This window comes from Sinohyriopsis cumingii, chromosome 3, assembly GCF_028554795.1.
Source record: "Sinohyriopsis cumingii isolate HCF-2022 chromosome 3, ASM2855479v2, whole genome shotgun sequence".
Lineage (NCBI taxonomy): Eukaryota > Metazoa > Mollusca > Bivalvia > Unionida > Unionidae > Sinohyriopsis > Sinohyriopsis cumingii.
In genome coordinates this window covers 149,937,002-149,951,679 of record NC_142963.1, presented here as the reverse complement: position 1 = coordinate 149,951,679, position 14,678 = coordinate 149,937,002, and the positions used below count along the sequence as shown (strand labels likewise).

The following is a 14,678-nucleotide window of genomic DNA, read 5'->3' as shown; positions in this document are numbered from 1 at the left end:
GCATCTTCGAAATTCAGCATGTGAATGTGAGTGAAAACAACTAAATAGTTTCAGTTAGGTTGTGTGATACGGAATTCTTTATCAAACTGTAGATAATCCATGTCAAATTAAATGGGTATGTTATAAAATGTGTCAAATTTGCTATTTTAATATAATTAGATTGGTACACATGTACAAGACAGAAAGGCACAAATTTGCTTATGGATGCACAATTGTGTTACTTGCTCTAATATTTTAGAATGCAGTGATGTATTTATAACCAATTCTTTATATTTCAAGACCAGTCAGCTTCAATTATGGATTTATAACCAATACTTTATATTTTAGGACCAGTCAGCTTCAATTATGGATTTATAACCGATACTTTATATTTTAGGACCAGTCAGCTTCAGAAGGAAGTTACAAACCTGAAGAACTATCTGAAGGTGGCCAAAAAGAAGCTTAAGGTAATAGTTTTGCACCCTAAAAACATGCATATATATATATATATATATATATATATAACCACTTTCCAGTGACATTATGACTCATACATTTTATTACATGATACAAATGTTAAACATCACACAACCAGCCAGACTGTTTACTTACAACAGTTGTACTTTTTGATAGCTGACTTGCATAAATATCAGTTTATTTAGTCCGTTTGATCCCTAATTTGGCAGAGAGCACTTATGGTCAGCTATATCATTTGTGCTCCTACAAGTGTATTAACAGCAGGTGAAGAAAGTTTTTTTCTGTAAAGAAAATAATTTTGAAGAGGATTTTTATAGTTACTAAGCTACTCGAAGCGTTTTGTTACCCATATTTAACAGGAATGTGCTGTTTGATATAGTGTAAAATGGCACATAGAAAAACACTGAGAAAATGGGTTTTCCTCTACATTGGGATAAATATAAAAATATAAATGATTGATAGGGTCTTGAAGCTACCTTTTATGCCTAACAAGTCAAATCCAACAGTAGACAGCACGTATACCCAGACCAGCTATTGTATAATGCACCAGCAGATCTGAGTCTATGCAGTTTGTGAAGAGTAATCAGTAGAACAAACACTGACCCTGTTCTTCTGGTGCAGTATACTTAAATAGGTAGATCAAGGTTTGTGTTGTTTGCAGTTGGACTTGTAAATGGGTATATACGATACATAATGCACATTTATATGCAAAGACAAGGCTCAAGCAAGGAGGATGTAGGAAACCCAGAACCATGCAGTTGTCCAAAGTTTGGAATTAAACTGGAACTCATTTGGCAGTGACATGGCCTATGTAATAAAAATCATTGAGCAGCCAAGTTAATTAATTCAAAAAGATGGCTCTTTAAATATAGTTCATTCACTTCAAATTGGAATTTGTACAAAATGTAAATCCTCCGAGATACAGTGATTGTACCCCTGTACTGACTAGAATATACTATTTTCTTTTTTTTTTGTTTAATTCTTTTGCAAGTGCTAATTTTGTTGCCTTACTTAACTAATTAGTTATCCACAAGTGGAACATTAAGACTGTTTATTGAACTAAGTGAAACTCCTGTACATTGATTATTTCATAAATTGACTTTAAGTTTAAAAAATTGATTTCTAGTTTAAAACTTGATATGGAAGTATGTTTTATTAATTTTCACATTCATAATACAGAGGTTGCTAATTCATTCACTCAACTGAAAATGGCAGTTGAAAATTTCAGGCAGTTGAATGAATTGTCCAAGCGCTTGTTTGATAAAGCGAGTGCTGATTTAGGTCAGACCAGTTTTTCTTTTTAATGAAAAGAATGTTCTAAAATGAATATTGCTGACTTTGTTCTTTGAAAGTTCATCCTTGCTGCCAAAAGTTTCTTTTCTGTTTGTTTTAAAGTCAATTCAACAAGTGCTTTGCTCTCAGTCTTCATTATTGAGAAATGCTTACTGAAGGGAGAGCAGACTGGTTTCAGTTTTGAGTTACTGACAGCTGGTGTTAGGGTCACAGAATTAGTTTCAGAAACCAGCCTTTCACATTATTGAATTTGAGTTGGTAAGATCATCGGTCATTATATTTTTATAGCTGGTTGCGTAGAAGTTTATTCTGGGTGAGTACAAATATTTAGGACTTGCCTAAGTGAGTGAAATTTGTAGAGATTTCTCAACTCCATTACAGTGAATATGTAAGTAATACTAATAATAATAAGTGGATATGAATAAATGAAATGTTTGAAAGAATATTGAAAAAGGAAAAAATGCATATCAGAGTCGAAAAGTGTACCAGTCTGACAAGAAATCCAAGTCTTCAGAGGAAGAAAGACTAAACAAGGATGCTGTACTGGAGTAAGTTTGTTATAATGCATGTCTTGAGACATCACTTGATTGATAGCAATTTTTGTGACAAAAAGAAAGGTAAATGTGTTGATTGAAAATCATACATTTCTATGCAGTAGATTCATTTCCATAGAGAAATGTCTACATGTATCTTGGAATCGAAGACTGAGAGAAAATAGTGCAAATTTTTGTCCTGGCCATGTATTCTGTTAACAGATTATCTAATTTTCATAATTGATGAAGTATAAACTTGGTAACTATTTTTAGGGGCAAAATAATAAAAAACTAAGAGTTTGGAAAATGAATGATGACATATTTATATATCTTATATTTTGAACAAGAAAATTCAGTGAGGAAAAAATACTCTGAAAAAATGCTCAAGAGATCATTCTGATAAAGTGAAAAAAATACAGAATATATTTATCTGAAAGTCACAAGTATAAATACAAATCTTGTAACAAGATACAGTCATGCTGTGTAACAGCCTTAATGCTGGTATTGTACCTTTTATGGTTAACTCCCATAATTACATTGAAAAATAAATTTGATATAGAGGATCTTGCTTCAAGCTCAGTTCAAATTAAATTCCTGAAAGAAAATAATTTGTTTTTAATGTGTTACATATTGAAATATTACAATATTGGTATATTTCTTAAATGTTATGATATGGGTATATTTTAGAAATATCATGAGATGGGTATATTTACCAAATGAACACAGTAGTCATGTGAGAATTTCAGTTTTAAACTGACTTCAAATGGATGGGACAGGAATGCATGAGCTTTGTTCCTTTTCTGTTTGCTTAAAATTACACGTGTTATTTAGTAGTGGTTTCTTCCGAAACATGTATACCCAGATATGTAATTAAACTTCCTACACACAGCATGTGCATATGTACAAATGTATTCTTATCATATATAGCTATTTTGGGAAAAAATATCTCTAGTGTGCACACAAACGCAGTGTAGCTGTAAGTTAAGTCAAAGGTTTTGTTGTGGGTTTCAGCCAGAGACCAAGTATGACTAAAATCCAATTTCTGCTGACCAGTGTTATGTCTGAGAGGCATCCATTACATGACCTGTCAGCCAATCAGTCTCAGCTCTCAGGATTCAGAAAGTCAGTTGAGCTATTGAGCATGTATTGCCATTAAGGTTACACTCCACTGTTTTGTACTTCACATAAAGTTTGATTTGTAAAAAAAAGAATTTCGCAGGTTTTCCTCACTGGTTATCCTGGTTATTTAAAACAGACCTTGTATATCTTGGGTATTAATCTGGTTTAGTGCATAGTCTCCATAATTACCACATGGAAAGAACTTTCTGTTACTGCACATTAAGGTAGCATTGAGGTATGCCAACATTCTCCCCACTGTGCATGTTGCCAATGCAGACGACCTTGTGTTAGAAGTATGTAATAACAGTAGAGTGCTACCTAAATGTAAATGTCTGAGTATACAGAATAAGAAAGCTCAAAGCTGTTTGAAAGAGATCATCTGATTGGTCAATCATTTTTGTACATTATAGAACATGACCTATGATAGGTACACTTCAGATCTCCCTATGATATGCAGTCATTGGAGATCTTTTGGTGACCCTCAGCACTATAGCCATGATGATTAAGCCTTTTGAGGGATGGGGGACCTTTCCTTTACCTTAAAGTTTAATGTTATTGTGTAAGGAATAACCATCAGTTAGACTGGGTTAGATGAGTGCATTGGTATGTAACTTTACATTTGCTTAGCCACTATTTTGAATGACATGCTAATTTATTGGCACTTGTTTGTTTCCCTCCCTGCAGGATGACGGTGATGATGTATGTATCACATCCTAACAGCTTTTTTTTACATTATCAAGTTATGACAAAGGGCTTTCTTACTGCATTTATAATGGCTCTCAAATATGGAAAATCCATGACTTTTACAAGACAATCGAGGACAAGTCCTCAGCCACAACAAAAACAAGTCCTCAGCCACAACTACAAGTCCTTGGTCACAAAACAATCACACGGTTTCTTCAGCACATATAGTTCTTACGTGATTGGCCAGTTTTAGCTAGTTTAACATGTGATTTTTGTGATGTCAACTGTACTACGACATGCTTGGATAGTTTGTTTCCACATTTAAAAAATGCTTTTTGTAGGTGTTTAGTATATCAGGGCTTGGAAGTTCCACTCATCCACTTGTATTTATGATAATGGCCTGAGGATGGGCAAGTAACTTGATCAAGATGCTTGTCTGATTTGATGCAGCACATTTTAAGAAGTGTCGGTATAATTGTTTTTAGGATGAGTAAAATTGGTGCAGGACAAGTAGAAAGTTTAAGTCACTTGTATGGCAGACAAATTACCAACTGAAAATGTTTGTGACCTTTATGTGATTTAAGTACTACATGTAAGTACTGCTTGTTGGTTTTGTTTAGTGTTATCATATTTGAACTTTCAAAAAAGAGGACAATCCAGAGTGGGTTTATTTGTATCAGAGTTGGAATAGATATTTAAGGACTGAAAAGGAAGACATGTTGGCAAAAAAGAAGGTGTATGGCAACCCTAGTTTTGTTTGTTTGGTATTTAACTGCACATCAGTACACGAAAGGTTATATCATTTTGACACTATTAGAATAAAGTGCCTTTCCCAGGGACACACTACTGTGGCCAGCCTTACCGGATCTGGGCGGGATTTGAATTCAGACTCATGTGGTCATTAGTCTGGCACACTGACTAGTGACCTCTGAGCCAATGGCTTTTCTACGAAGTGTTTTGTTATTGATCATGTAAGAATAACGATTTATGTATGGTTTGATATATGCAGTATTGTAGCAAGGTTTTGAGTCATTCGTCTTAGACTAGTACCTAATGCTTTCGCAAATATTTGTACACAGCAAACCGTGTATCTGCTTATAAACATTGCAGCTTATTTCATGAATAAAGATTTGTAAAAAAAAAAAAATTATTTTCAGTGCTGAAAGCTCAAATTCTTATGTCATTGCTCATGGAGAGGAAATATATCTGCTTTCAAAATATGAATTTTGTAGAACCAAGGAGCCATTATTATGCACTATTTTGCCTTGAAATCTCTTTGTTTTAGGTTTGATTCATAATAAAATTTATCATATATATTGATTTGGGAATTTCTTGTCCCAAATCAATACATATGGTTGATTAGTTTTCTCACTTTCCCTGGTCAAAGAACATTGTTTATTGACAGATACAGGACCAAATATCCATTGAAAACAGTATGAGTGATTTGATTTACACTATAGAATTTAGTGTAAATGTGGCTGAAAACACAGTAGACAGACAACTGAAGTTTTGAAATTAAACTGAGAAAAACTGTAGAATGTTTAATAAAAATTTGCCCCGTTTTATGTTGTATGACTAGACAGTATGTCACATACTTTAGCCATGACCCCAAGCTCAAGCTCATTGTCACAGAAACTGCTAATGTAAGTCAGTCACCTCCATTCATGTATAGTGGTGGAAAAGTATTTCTCATTTGTGGCACTTTTGTTGTGAGGTAGGATAGAAGTCCTGTCAGGTCAGAAAGAAAAATTCTGCTTGAATGTGTTTTGAAGCTTGGAAACACTGTCCTACACTTAGGGAATGTGAGAATAATTTGTTATTAGTTTACTCTCAAAGTTTCATTTCAAGAGTTCACTATCTAGCATGCATAAATAAGCTTTGTTAGTTTTAGCAAGGGTTCCAAATTTCTTTAGCCATGACCATGAGTTTTTTCTTTGAACCATACTAGTTGTGTTACTACCTCATGAGAATGAAACTGAAGGTTTCAAACGTACTTGCTTATAAGTCAGTTCCAGTCAAATGCAGATCTGTCATTCACATAATGTGTTGGCAGATCTGGGTCTATGAAGTTTGCTAGGAGTAATCAGTAGAAGGAAAAATATATAAACTTAGATCTTCACACTGTGCAACAGCAGATATGGGTCTGTTTTGCTTGCAGTTTTACTCAACTTATAAGCGAATATGTACTGTAGTTTTTGTAGCAATTAATAAGGAGTGTATGTTAATTAGCCAGATCGCATTTTGAGCTTAAACTCTCTTAGTGCTTCAGATTTGCAGCTTAATTTTTTTTTTAAATTTAACTTTACTGAAAGGACAGGTTGAATTGATAATGTTAGAGTACAAATTTAGGCTCTGGGATTTGTAAAGGCTGGGACAAATCATAGGCTTTAGGATTTGTAAAGGCTGGGATGAATTGTAGGCTCTGGGATTTGTAAAGGCTGGGACTAATCGTAGGCTGTGGGATTTGTAAAGGCTGGGATGAATCGTAGGCTCTGGCATTTGTAAAGGCTGGGACGATTTGTAGGCTCAGGGATTTGTAAAGGCTGGGACTAATCATATGCTTTAGGATTTGTAAAGGCTGGGACAAATCATATGCTTTAGGATTTGTAAGGGCAGGGAATATTTGGACTAAAAGGAGTAATCATGGTTGCAAATAAATGGTGTATTAATAGTGCCACCACAATTTCAGGCAAAAGCATGATAATTTGATCATAATATACAGAAACTTCTGAGTAAAATACAAGTTTTTAATGTTTATCTATTTTATGAAAAAGGAGTTAAAATATATATATCTATTGCTTATTGAAACACAACATTTATTTGTTGGTTTATCCAGAAAAAGTATTTACATGTACAGTTCATTCACTATTTTTTCATGCACTAATAATGTTTGTGCAATTGTGGTTGCTAAAAACGGTGAATTGAAAGACCCAATAAATTATGGCCATTCTACAGAAAATATAGGACTACTTATCAGATCCATGAACTTATGTATTAACAAAAACAGCATATTTCTCAAAATCACATTGATTGATTCCCACAAAAACAATGTCCGTGTTTGTTCTGCCCACCACTTGTACAACTGAATGACTAGTCACATGACTATATCATATGGTTCTCAATTTCTCCAGTAGAATTTTAAACTCAGTTCAGATTACATTTGAAACTAAATTTTCAGCCAATAATATGGCAGAAATTGTGTACATGTATATAAAAAATATTTTCCAAATGAATGTTACAAGCAAAAGGGACATGTAATAATTTCATTTAAGTAGATACAAAATTGAAATTTGACCAGATTTGTATTTTTATTCCACATTAATATAAAATAAGTTTAAATTGTAAATTTTGGCTGTAAAATTGTAGAGAGGATTTTTTTGTATTAATTCCTGCTTCACTTGAGTGTTTTAGAAGCTAGTTTTTTGTTGGTTGTCATTTTGTTTCAGTTTTGTTATTTTTTAATAATTATTTCTAGCCATCTTGTTGCAGCATTGAGAGTCATCACATAGCTTCAGTTTCAGACTCAAACGAGATATTGCATGATTGTATGATAAAGTATTTGTCATTTGATGGACAATATTTTTTTTCAGTTTTAAGTAATAAATGTATTTTGTCAGACATATTCTTTTGCTGTTGTCTTGTCTAGAAGTATTAGGTTGCCTTCGTCATGAAGGTTACATTCATAGTATGCATAATTAATATGACATCTTTAACATCAGTAAGGCAAGTTACTGACCGCAGTGTGTTGACTTGTGCAGATTTGATGACAAATACTCAGATGGACTTGTTTGAAGTGCCTTCATCAGATCCAAAAGATAATATAGTTAAACCCATGATAATCCGTTAATTCATATTAATCCCAAGATAATCCATTAATTCATATTAATCCCAAGATAATCCATGAATTCATATTAATCCCAAGATAATTCATGAATTTATATTTCATATAAAGTAAATCAGTCTTGATGAAAAACAATACGTATAATATTTATGCTGTTATTTTTGTTGTACGTGGTATTGGTTCACACTACCTTTGAATTCATACTACCTTTGAGGCTTAGGGTTGCGATGCCTACCTCATTGTTTCTGTCTTTCTATCTGTCTTTCATTGTATGCCATATGAATACAGTTCAGTTTAGTTGTCTTTGAAAAATCTAGCATTGAAACTTCAAATTATTTTGTAAATATTTGGGCATAGTATTGTTAGTATCTGCTCTCAGCAACTTACAGAGCTTTTTCCATTAAATTCATTATCTTCAGAATCAGATGTGAATGGGATGAAAAAATTGTAAAATAAGTGCAAGAGATGTTTGGCAGTTACTAAAAGCAATTTGATATCACTCGCATCATAAACTATTTAACCATCATCCTTTGACTGCCTCAGTACCCAAAGTATTGTACCATAAATTAACACTATTATCTGTACCTGTATAACATATTTCCTGCAGGCGCATGGCACTCATGATACACGTGTTAACACCATTAATACTGCTTTCGACCATGAACGGAATGCAATGGAGGAAATGATGACGGCAGTCAAAGCCCAGGTAACAAATCTGGACAGAAGACTAACACACCTACATTCTGTACTTTTTTCTATCCTCATATACTTTTCACATTGTAGCATAGCATATCGATATAATGTGCTTTTTAATCTTTCCCTAGATACCATATGTGGGTGTGTTTTTAATCTTTCCCTAGATAACCATATGTACATGTGTTTTTTATCTTTCCCTAGATACCATATGTACATTTGATATCTCCCTGCTCATCTGGGAAATGCAACAATTCAGACCAATGTTCTGCCCCAAAAATAGTTAGGAAAACTGAAAATGTTCCAGAACATAAGTGAGAATTTCTTTACTTAAGTACATTTTTAAAAAATATCTCTGAAATGAAGACAACATTTCTCAGAAGACTTTTCCAGAAGTACCATGTGATACTGGTGACTTGAAACTGCATAAAGTCTCAGTAACTCTGATACAGGTGAAGTGTTACATATGTAGTGCTGATACAGGTGAAGTGTTACATATTTAGTGCAGATACAGGTTAAGTGTTACATATTTAGTGCTGATACAGGTGAAGTGTTACATATGTAGTGCTGATACAGGTGAAGTGTTACATATGTAGTGCTGATACAGGTGAAGTGTTACATATGTAGTGCTGATACAGGTGAAGTGTTACATATGTAGTGCTGATACAGGTGAAGTGTTACATATGTAGTGCTGATACAGGTGAAGTGTTACATATGTAGTGCTGATACAGGTGAAGTGTTACATATTAGTGCTGATACAGGTGAAGTGTTACATATGTAGTGCTGCTACAGGTGAAGTGTTACATATGTAGTGCTGATACAGGTGAAGTGTTACATATGTAGTGCTGATACAGGTGAAGTGTTACATATTAGTGCTGATACAGGTGAAGTGTTATATATGTCGTGCTGATACAGGTGAAGTGTTACATATGTCGTGCTGATACAGGTGAAGTGTTACATATGTAGTGCTGATACAGGTGAAGTGTTACATATGTAGTGCTGCACAAGCAATGCCAGTAGATTTTCCATGGACTGAAGACACCTTTTGCTTGCTTATTTTAGTCAGTTTTGATAGTGTAACCAATGTTCTTGTCATTTTGTTTGCAGTGCCTTTAATACCAACCAGTTCAGTCAAAAGTTATACAGTCATTAATATTGCTTCAAGAATTTCAACAATGTAATTGTCAGATCAAAAAGGTTTAGCCAATCAAATAAAAAAGTTATACAGGACAGAAAGGTTTAGCCAGTCAAATAAAAGAGTTCATACAGGACAGAAAGGTTTAGCCAGTTTGATACTTTAGGTCTCACTGGACAGTTTATCTGGTGAATTTTCATCCAACAAAAGAAAAATGTGAAAACTTTTACACTGAAGATACAAATAAAAACAAACTAATGATTTTTGTAGAAAGCATACATGTGAGATTTTGACTTCAACAATCAGGTTAATTCCTGATGCAAATGGTGGTTTTTATACTGAACCAACACTGCCACCAACCCCTAAATTTTACATTCATTTTTGACAAGAAATAGCTATTTTCAATATTTTCCTGTGACAAGGCAGCTAAAAGAATCAATATGTGCCTTATGCATGAATAAAGTTCACTAGTACTATAACAAATCAGCATACTTTTCATCACCCCTCAACCATCTCGATTTTTAGATATTTAACTATGTAGCAGACACGTAAATACGTAAGCCAAGTCGGCTGCTCATTTGAGCCCAAGTTGCGCATTTGATCTCCAATGCTCATCTAACTATGACAGGCAGTCACCAACAAGCCAACCCATTTCCAAGCCTAACTCAAAGTAAATATAAACCACATTACAGATTTAGCTTATGTGTGAATTTATAAATGCTAGGCTTGTGAAAATTAGGTTCATGCCTTCTACCTTAAAAATTGGGGGGGGGGGTGTCAAAATACGAAACTATCCAGTGAGATCGTAGAGTTCAAACATATTTGTCCCTGTAAATAATTAACTAAGTTTAAAGTCAGAAGTAATGTGAACATGGCTGCAATTGTGTTTTCTCCAGTTTTTTTTAGCTTAATGAATTTTTATGGCCTTGAATATTTACTAGGTCATACTTTAAAAAAATCAGCATGTAAAATTCTTCATACTTTTGTGGATTTATGGTGGAAATGGAATTTTCAAACAGATACTTTAGCATTTCACAATAGATCAATCTTAAATGAATTCAATGAAACAAATTACATTAATATATCTTAAAATCTCACCAGACCCCAGACTGCTTTTTGGATGTTTACAAGCCACTGAAACTTTCAAGTTGCAGATATCATCACCCAGAAATTTCTTAAAATCTGCTGCCAATGTTTCTTTCTCCATTTTACTTTAAACTGTATCATCTTGATGTGTATGAATAACCTCTGCCCTGTAACCTTTGACCTGTCAGATGGAAGCTTTGAAGCAACAGTTGGAAAGTGAGGTAGATGAGAAGGAAAGACTCCAGGACAAGAATCTGAAGCTTCAAGGAGAACTTAAATTACTGAAAAAATTAGAACACGAGTTAAAGAAAATAAGTCAGAGTAAAGTAAGACTGGAGGATGAATTTCGATCTTACAAGGTATTCAGTTGTCATGGAAATGGTGATGCACTGTGGGAAAATGGAATGTGTTTTGTATCACCTTCTGTGTCATTGGAAGAAGTTTGGTTTTGTTCACTATGTGAATGTTCTTTTTTCATGCATGTTTGTAATGTTTTGTTTGGAATTTGTTTCAGGTTCCATTTCAATTCATGTTCATCAGTCTTCCATCTTTTTGTACTTTGTTCTTTCAGCATGATGCTTTATTTTTTCACAGCGGCTATTTATGAATTAGCTCTTTAGTTTAAAGATGAATGGGTCACTCTGGACAATACACTAAATGTAATATTACATATCAAGCAGGAATGAGTTACTTTGGATATAACACAATGTGATATTGCATACCAAGGGGGAATGGGTTACTCTGGATATAACACTGAATGTAATATTGCATATCAAGCAGGAATGAGTTCCTCTGGATATAACACTTTATGTGATATTACATACCAAGGAGGAATGGGTTACTCTGGATATAACACTGAATGTAGTATTACATACCAAGCAGGAATGAGTTTCTCTGGATATAACACTGAATGTAATATTGCATATCAAGCAGGAATGAGTTACTCTGGATATAACACTGAATGTGATATTGCATACCAAGGGGGAACGGGCTACTCTGACTATAACACTGAATGCGATATTACATACCAAGCAGGAATGAATTATTCTGGATATAACACTGTGATATTACATACCACACAGGAATGGGTTACTCTGACTATAACACTGAATGTGATATTACTGTACATACCAAGCAGGAATGGGTTATTCTGGATATAAGATACAAGCTACTCAGTAAATAACTTTGCAGTATGTTATATCTGCAGTGGTTATATCACAAAGCAACATAATGCCTCAAAACAAGTTGTATCTAGGGTGGTTCTGTACATAATATTGCAATTCATATTATATCTAGAATAGTTCTGCACATAATGTCTAAATGCAAGTTATATCTAGTGTACGGTTGTTCTGTACATAAAGTTTCAATACAAGTTATATAGAGAAAGGTTCTTTACATATTGTCCTGATGCAAGTTATATCTAGAGTGGTTCTACACATATTGTCTCAATGCAAGTTATATTCAGAGTTATATCCAGAGTGTTTGTGTACATAATGTCTTAATAAAGTTATATCTAGTGTGATTTTGTACATAATGTCTCAATACAAGTTATATCTAGAGTGGTTCTGTACAAAATCTCTCATTACAAGTTGCCTCTGGAGTAATTATGCACATAACATCTCCATAGATTATATTAGAGTGGTTCTATAAATATTGTTTGAATAAAAGCTATATCTAGAGTGGCCCAGTGCATAACATCTCAGTGCAAATTGAGAGTGGTTCTTACAATATTATCCAGTACGAACTATATCTACCTAACATCTCAGTACAGGATTTTTAGAATTTTCCCTTACTCAGAGCATAAATATCCTAAATATCTTACGAGTTCAACATTTTTGGCAAAATCACACCGTCTTCATCAGCAATTACTGTTGATCACATGACATAATGGTCACATGATACAAGGAGACTGGTGTAGATGGGTGATATGATCACATGCTCAACAGAAGTCACTGATGAAGGCAGTGTGACATTTCAGAAAGTTTCGAACTCTGATATCTAGGATATTGATGCTCAGAGTGAGAGACAATTCTAATAATCATGAATTATCCAGAGCAAGGAAGCTCAGGTTTATCTCAAGACAGGTTATATCTAGACTGGTTTTGTAAATAATATCTCATACTGTTTTTCTGTAAAGAGATAATTGGTATTTAACAACTTGGTTGGAGCAGCTCTGTAAATAGCAACTTGTACTCTGTAAATAGCAACTTGTACTCTGTAAATAGCAACTCATGCCTCTGTTATGTCTGGAGCAACTCTGTAAATAGCAGCTTACACCTCTATTATGTCCAATGCAGCTCTGTAAGTAGCAACCCTTGTCTCTGTTAAGTTCAGAGCAACTCTGTAAATAGCAGCTTATACCTCTATTATGTCCAATGCAGTTCTGTAAGTAGCAACCCTTGCCTCTGTTAAGTTCAGAGCAACTCTGTAAATAGCAGCTTGTACCTCTGTTATGTCTGGAGCAGATCTGTAAATAGCATCCCATGCCTCTGTTATGTGTAGAGCAGTTCTATAAATAGCACCTCATATCTCTATTATGTTCAGAGTGGCTCTTTAAATAGCAGCTTGTACCTTTGTTATGTTCAGTGCTGCTTATCATTTAGCATTACTTTTTGTTAGTTTTGTAGAGAATAACATTGCTTTGTGATGCACAGCACGAAGTACAGGAACAAATTGTTTGTATGAATTGTTGACCAATGCTAATCTGTTGATGTTTACAGTAGTAACATTATATAACTGCAAGTGTAGAAATTTATTAAATTAAATATTTAAGCTGATACCTTTGCAAAATTAGATTACCGTACTGCAACTTTGTTGGAAGCTGCAGAATCGTCGTGACTGAAATGCTGAAATATCTGTGTCAATCTGTGTCAGCAATATTTTCAAAAATTTTGCTCACAAGAAAAGATAAAATTGCATAATTCAGGTTTTCAGTTTCAGAATGTTTTATTGAAGTTATATATTTTTTCATTGAATATTGTTAATTTGTCTTTCCAGAAAACAGGATATAGAACTCTATTGGCATGGTTGTGTGTGTGTGATTTTTATTTGGTAGTTGAGTTTTAAAGCATGCTGTGTGCTAATTAGCCTATAGAGTGGTATAAAACATTTATTGCACTTTACATATTTCTTACAATTAAGAGTACATTGGTCTGATAAATCATACATTTCTAATTTATTACATCTTCTGGATACACTTTTGAAATAATTTACACATATCATTCAACTTTAATTCTATACTTTCAAAGATTTAGTGCTAGTTGAACTGGTTAGTTCCTCGTGGCATACTTTTCATAGGTACAGTTAGTAGCAAATACCAGTAGGTTATTGGGGTTGAGGTATACTAGTAAATATAAGACCTATGTTTATTGCAAAGGTAGACATTAAATATGAAACATATAACAGCATGCAGAATCATAATGATTACGGCTTTCCCTCGTAACTCTATAGCAGAGTCAGTAACTGCTAACCGTGTTATATACAGAATCATGCTATAGTGAGAATTATACAAAATTTATGTTATTTTTGCATTTAATTTTTTTAAATAATAATGTTGTAAAAAGGAATATGTGTCTAAGCTTGTTTTCTGTCAATCATAATGTCATAAATTTAATGGACCAATATAAGTACAATGGTTTACTTTTTGGTCACAGGGTCTTCAGCAGCACCATTATATCCAGAATTGCATTATAATGATGGGTGTTTTTAACAGGGGAGAGCCATATATTTCGTAGAAAAGTCATGTTTATCACTCCCAGAACAGTTATCTCTACAACCATCATACTTAGACAACTAATATTTGATATTCAGTATATATGTTGATAAACATCCGTGGAAA

At 33.7% G+C, this 14,678-nt stretch overlaps 1 protein-coding gene across 16 annotated transcripts in view; it reads left to right on the top strand.

Annotated features, from left to right (window-relative positions):
* LOC149804145 (uncharacterized) overlaps positions 1-14,678 on the top strand; it is a 304,793-nt gene that overhangs the window by 259,536 nt on the left and 30,579 nt on the right. For 12 of the 16 annotated variants that reach the window (XM_089954101.1, XM_089954099.1, XM_089954104.1 and 9 more), the window contains 4 exons: positions 377-446; positions 4,086-4,100; positions 8,534-8,632; positions 11,029-11,199. In XM_089954101.1, the coding sequence (XP_089810227.1) occupies positions 377-446; positions 4,086-4,100; positions 8,534-8,632; positions 11,029-11,199 (355 nt within the window). The remainder of the gene's footprint in view (positions 1-376; positions 447-4,085; positions 4,101-8,533; positions 8,633-11,028; positions 11,200-14,678) is intronic. The other 4 variants (XM_089954098.1, XM_089954108.1, XM_089954109.1 and 1 more) reach the window with 4 other exon arrangements.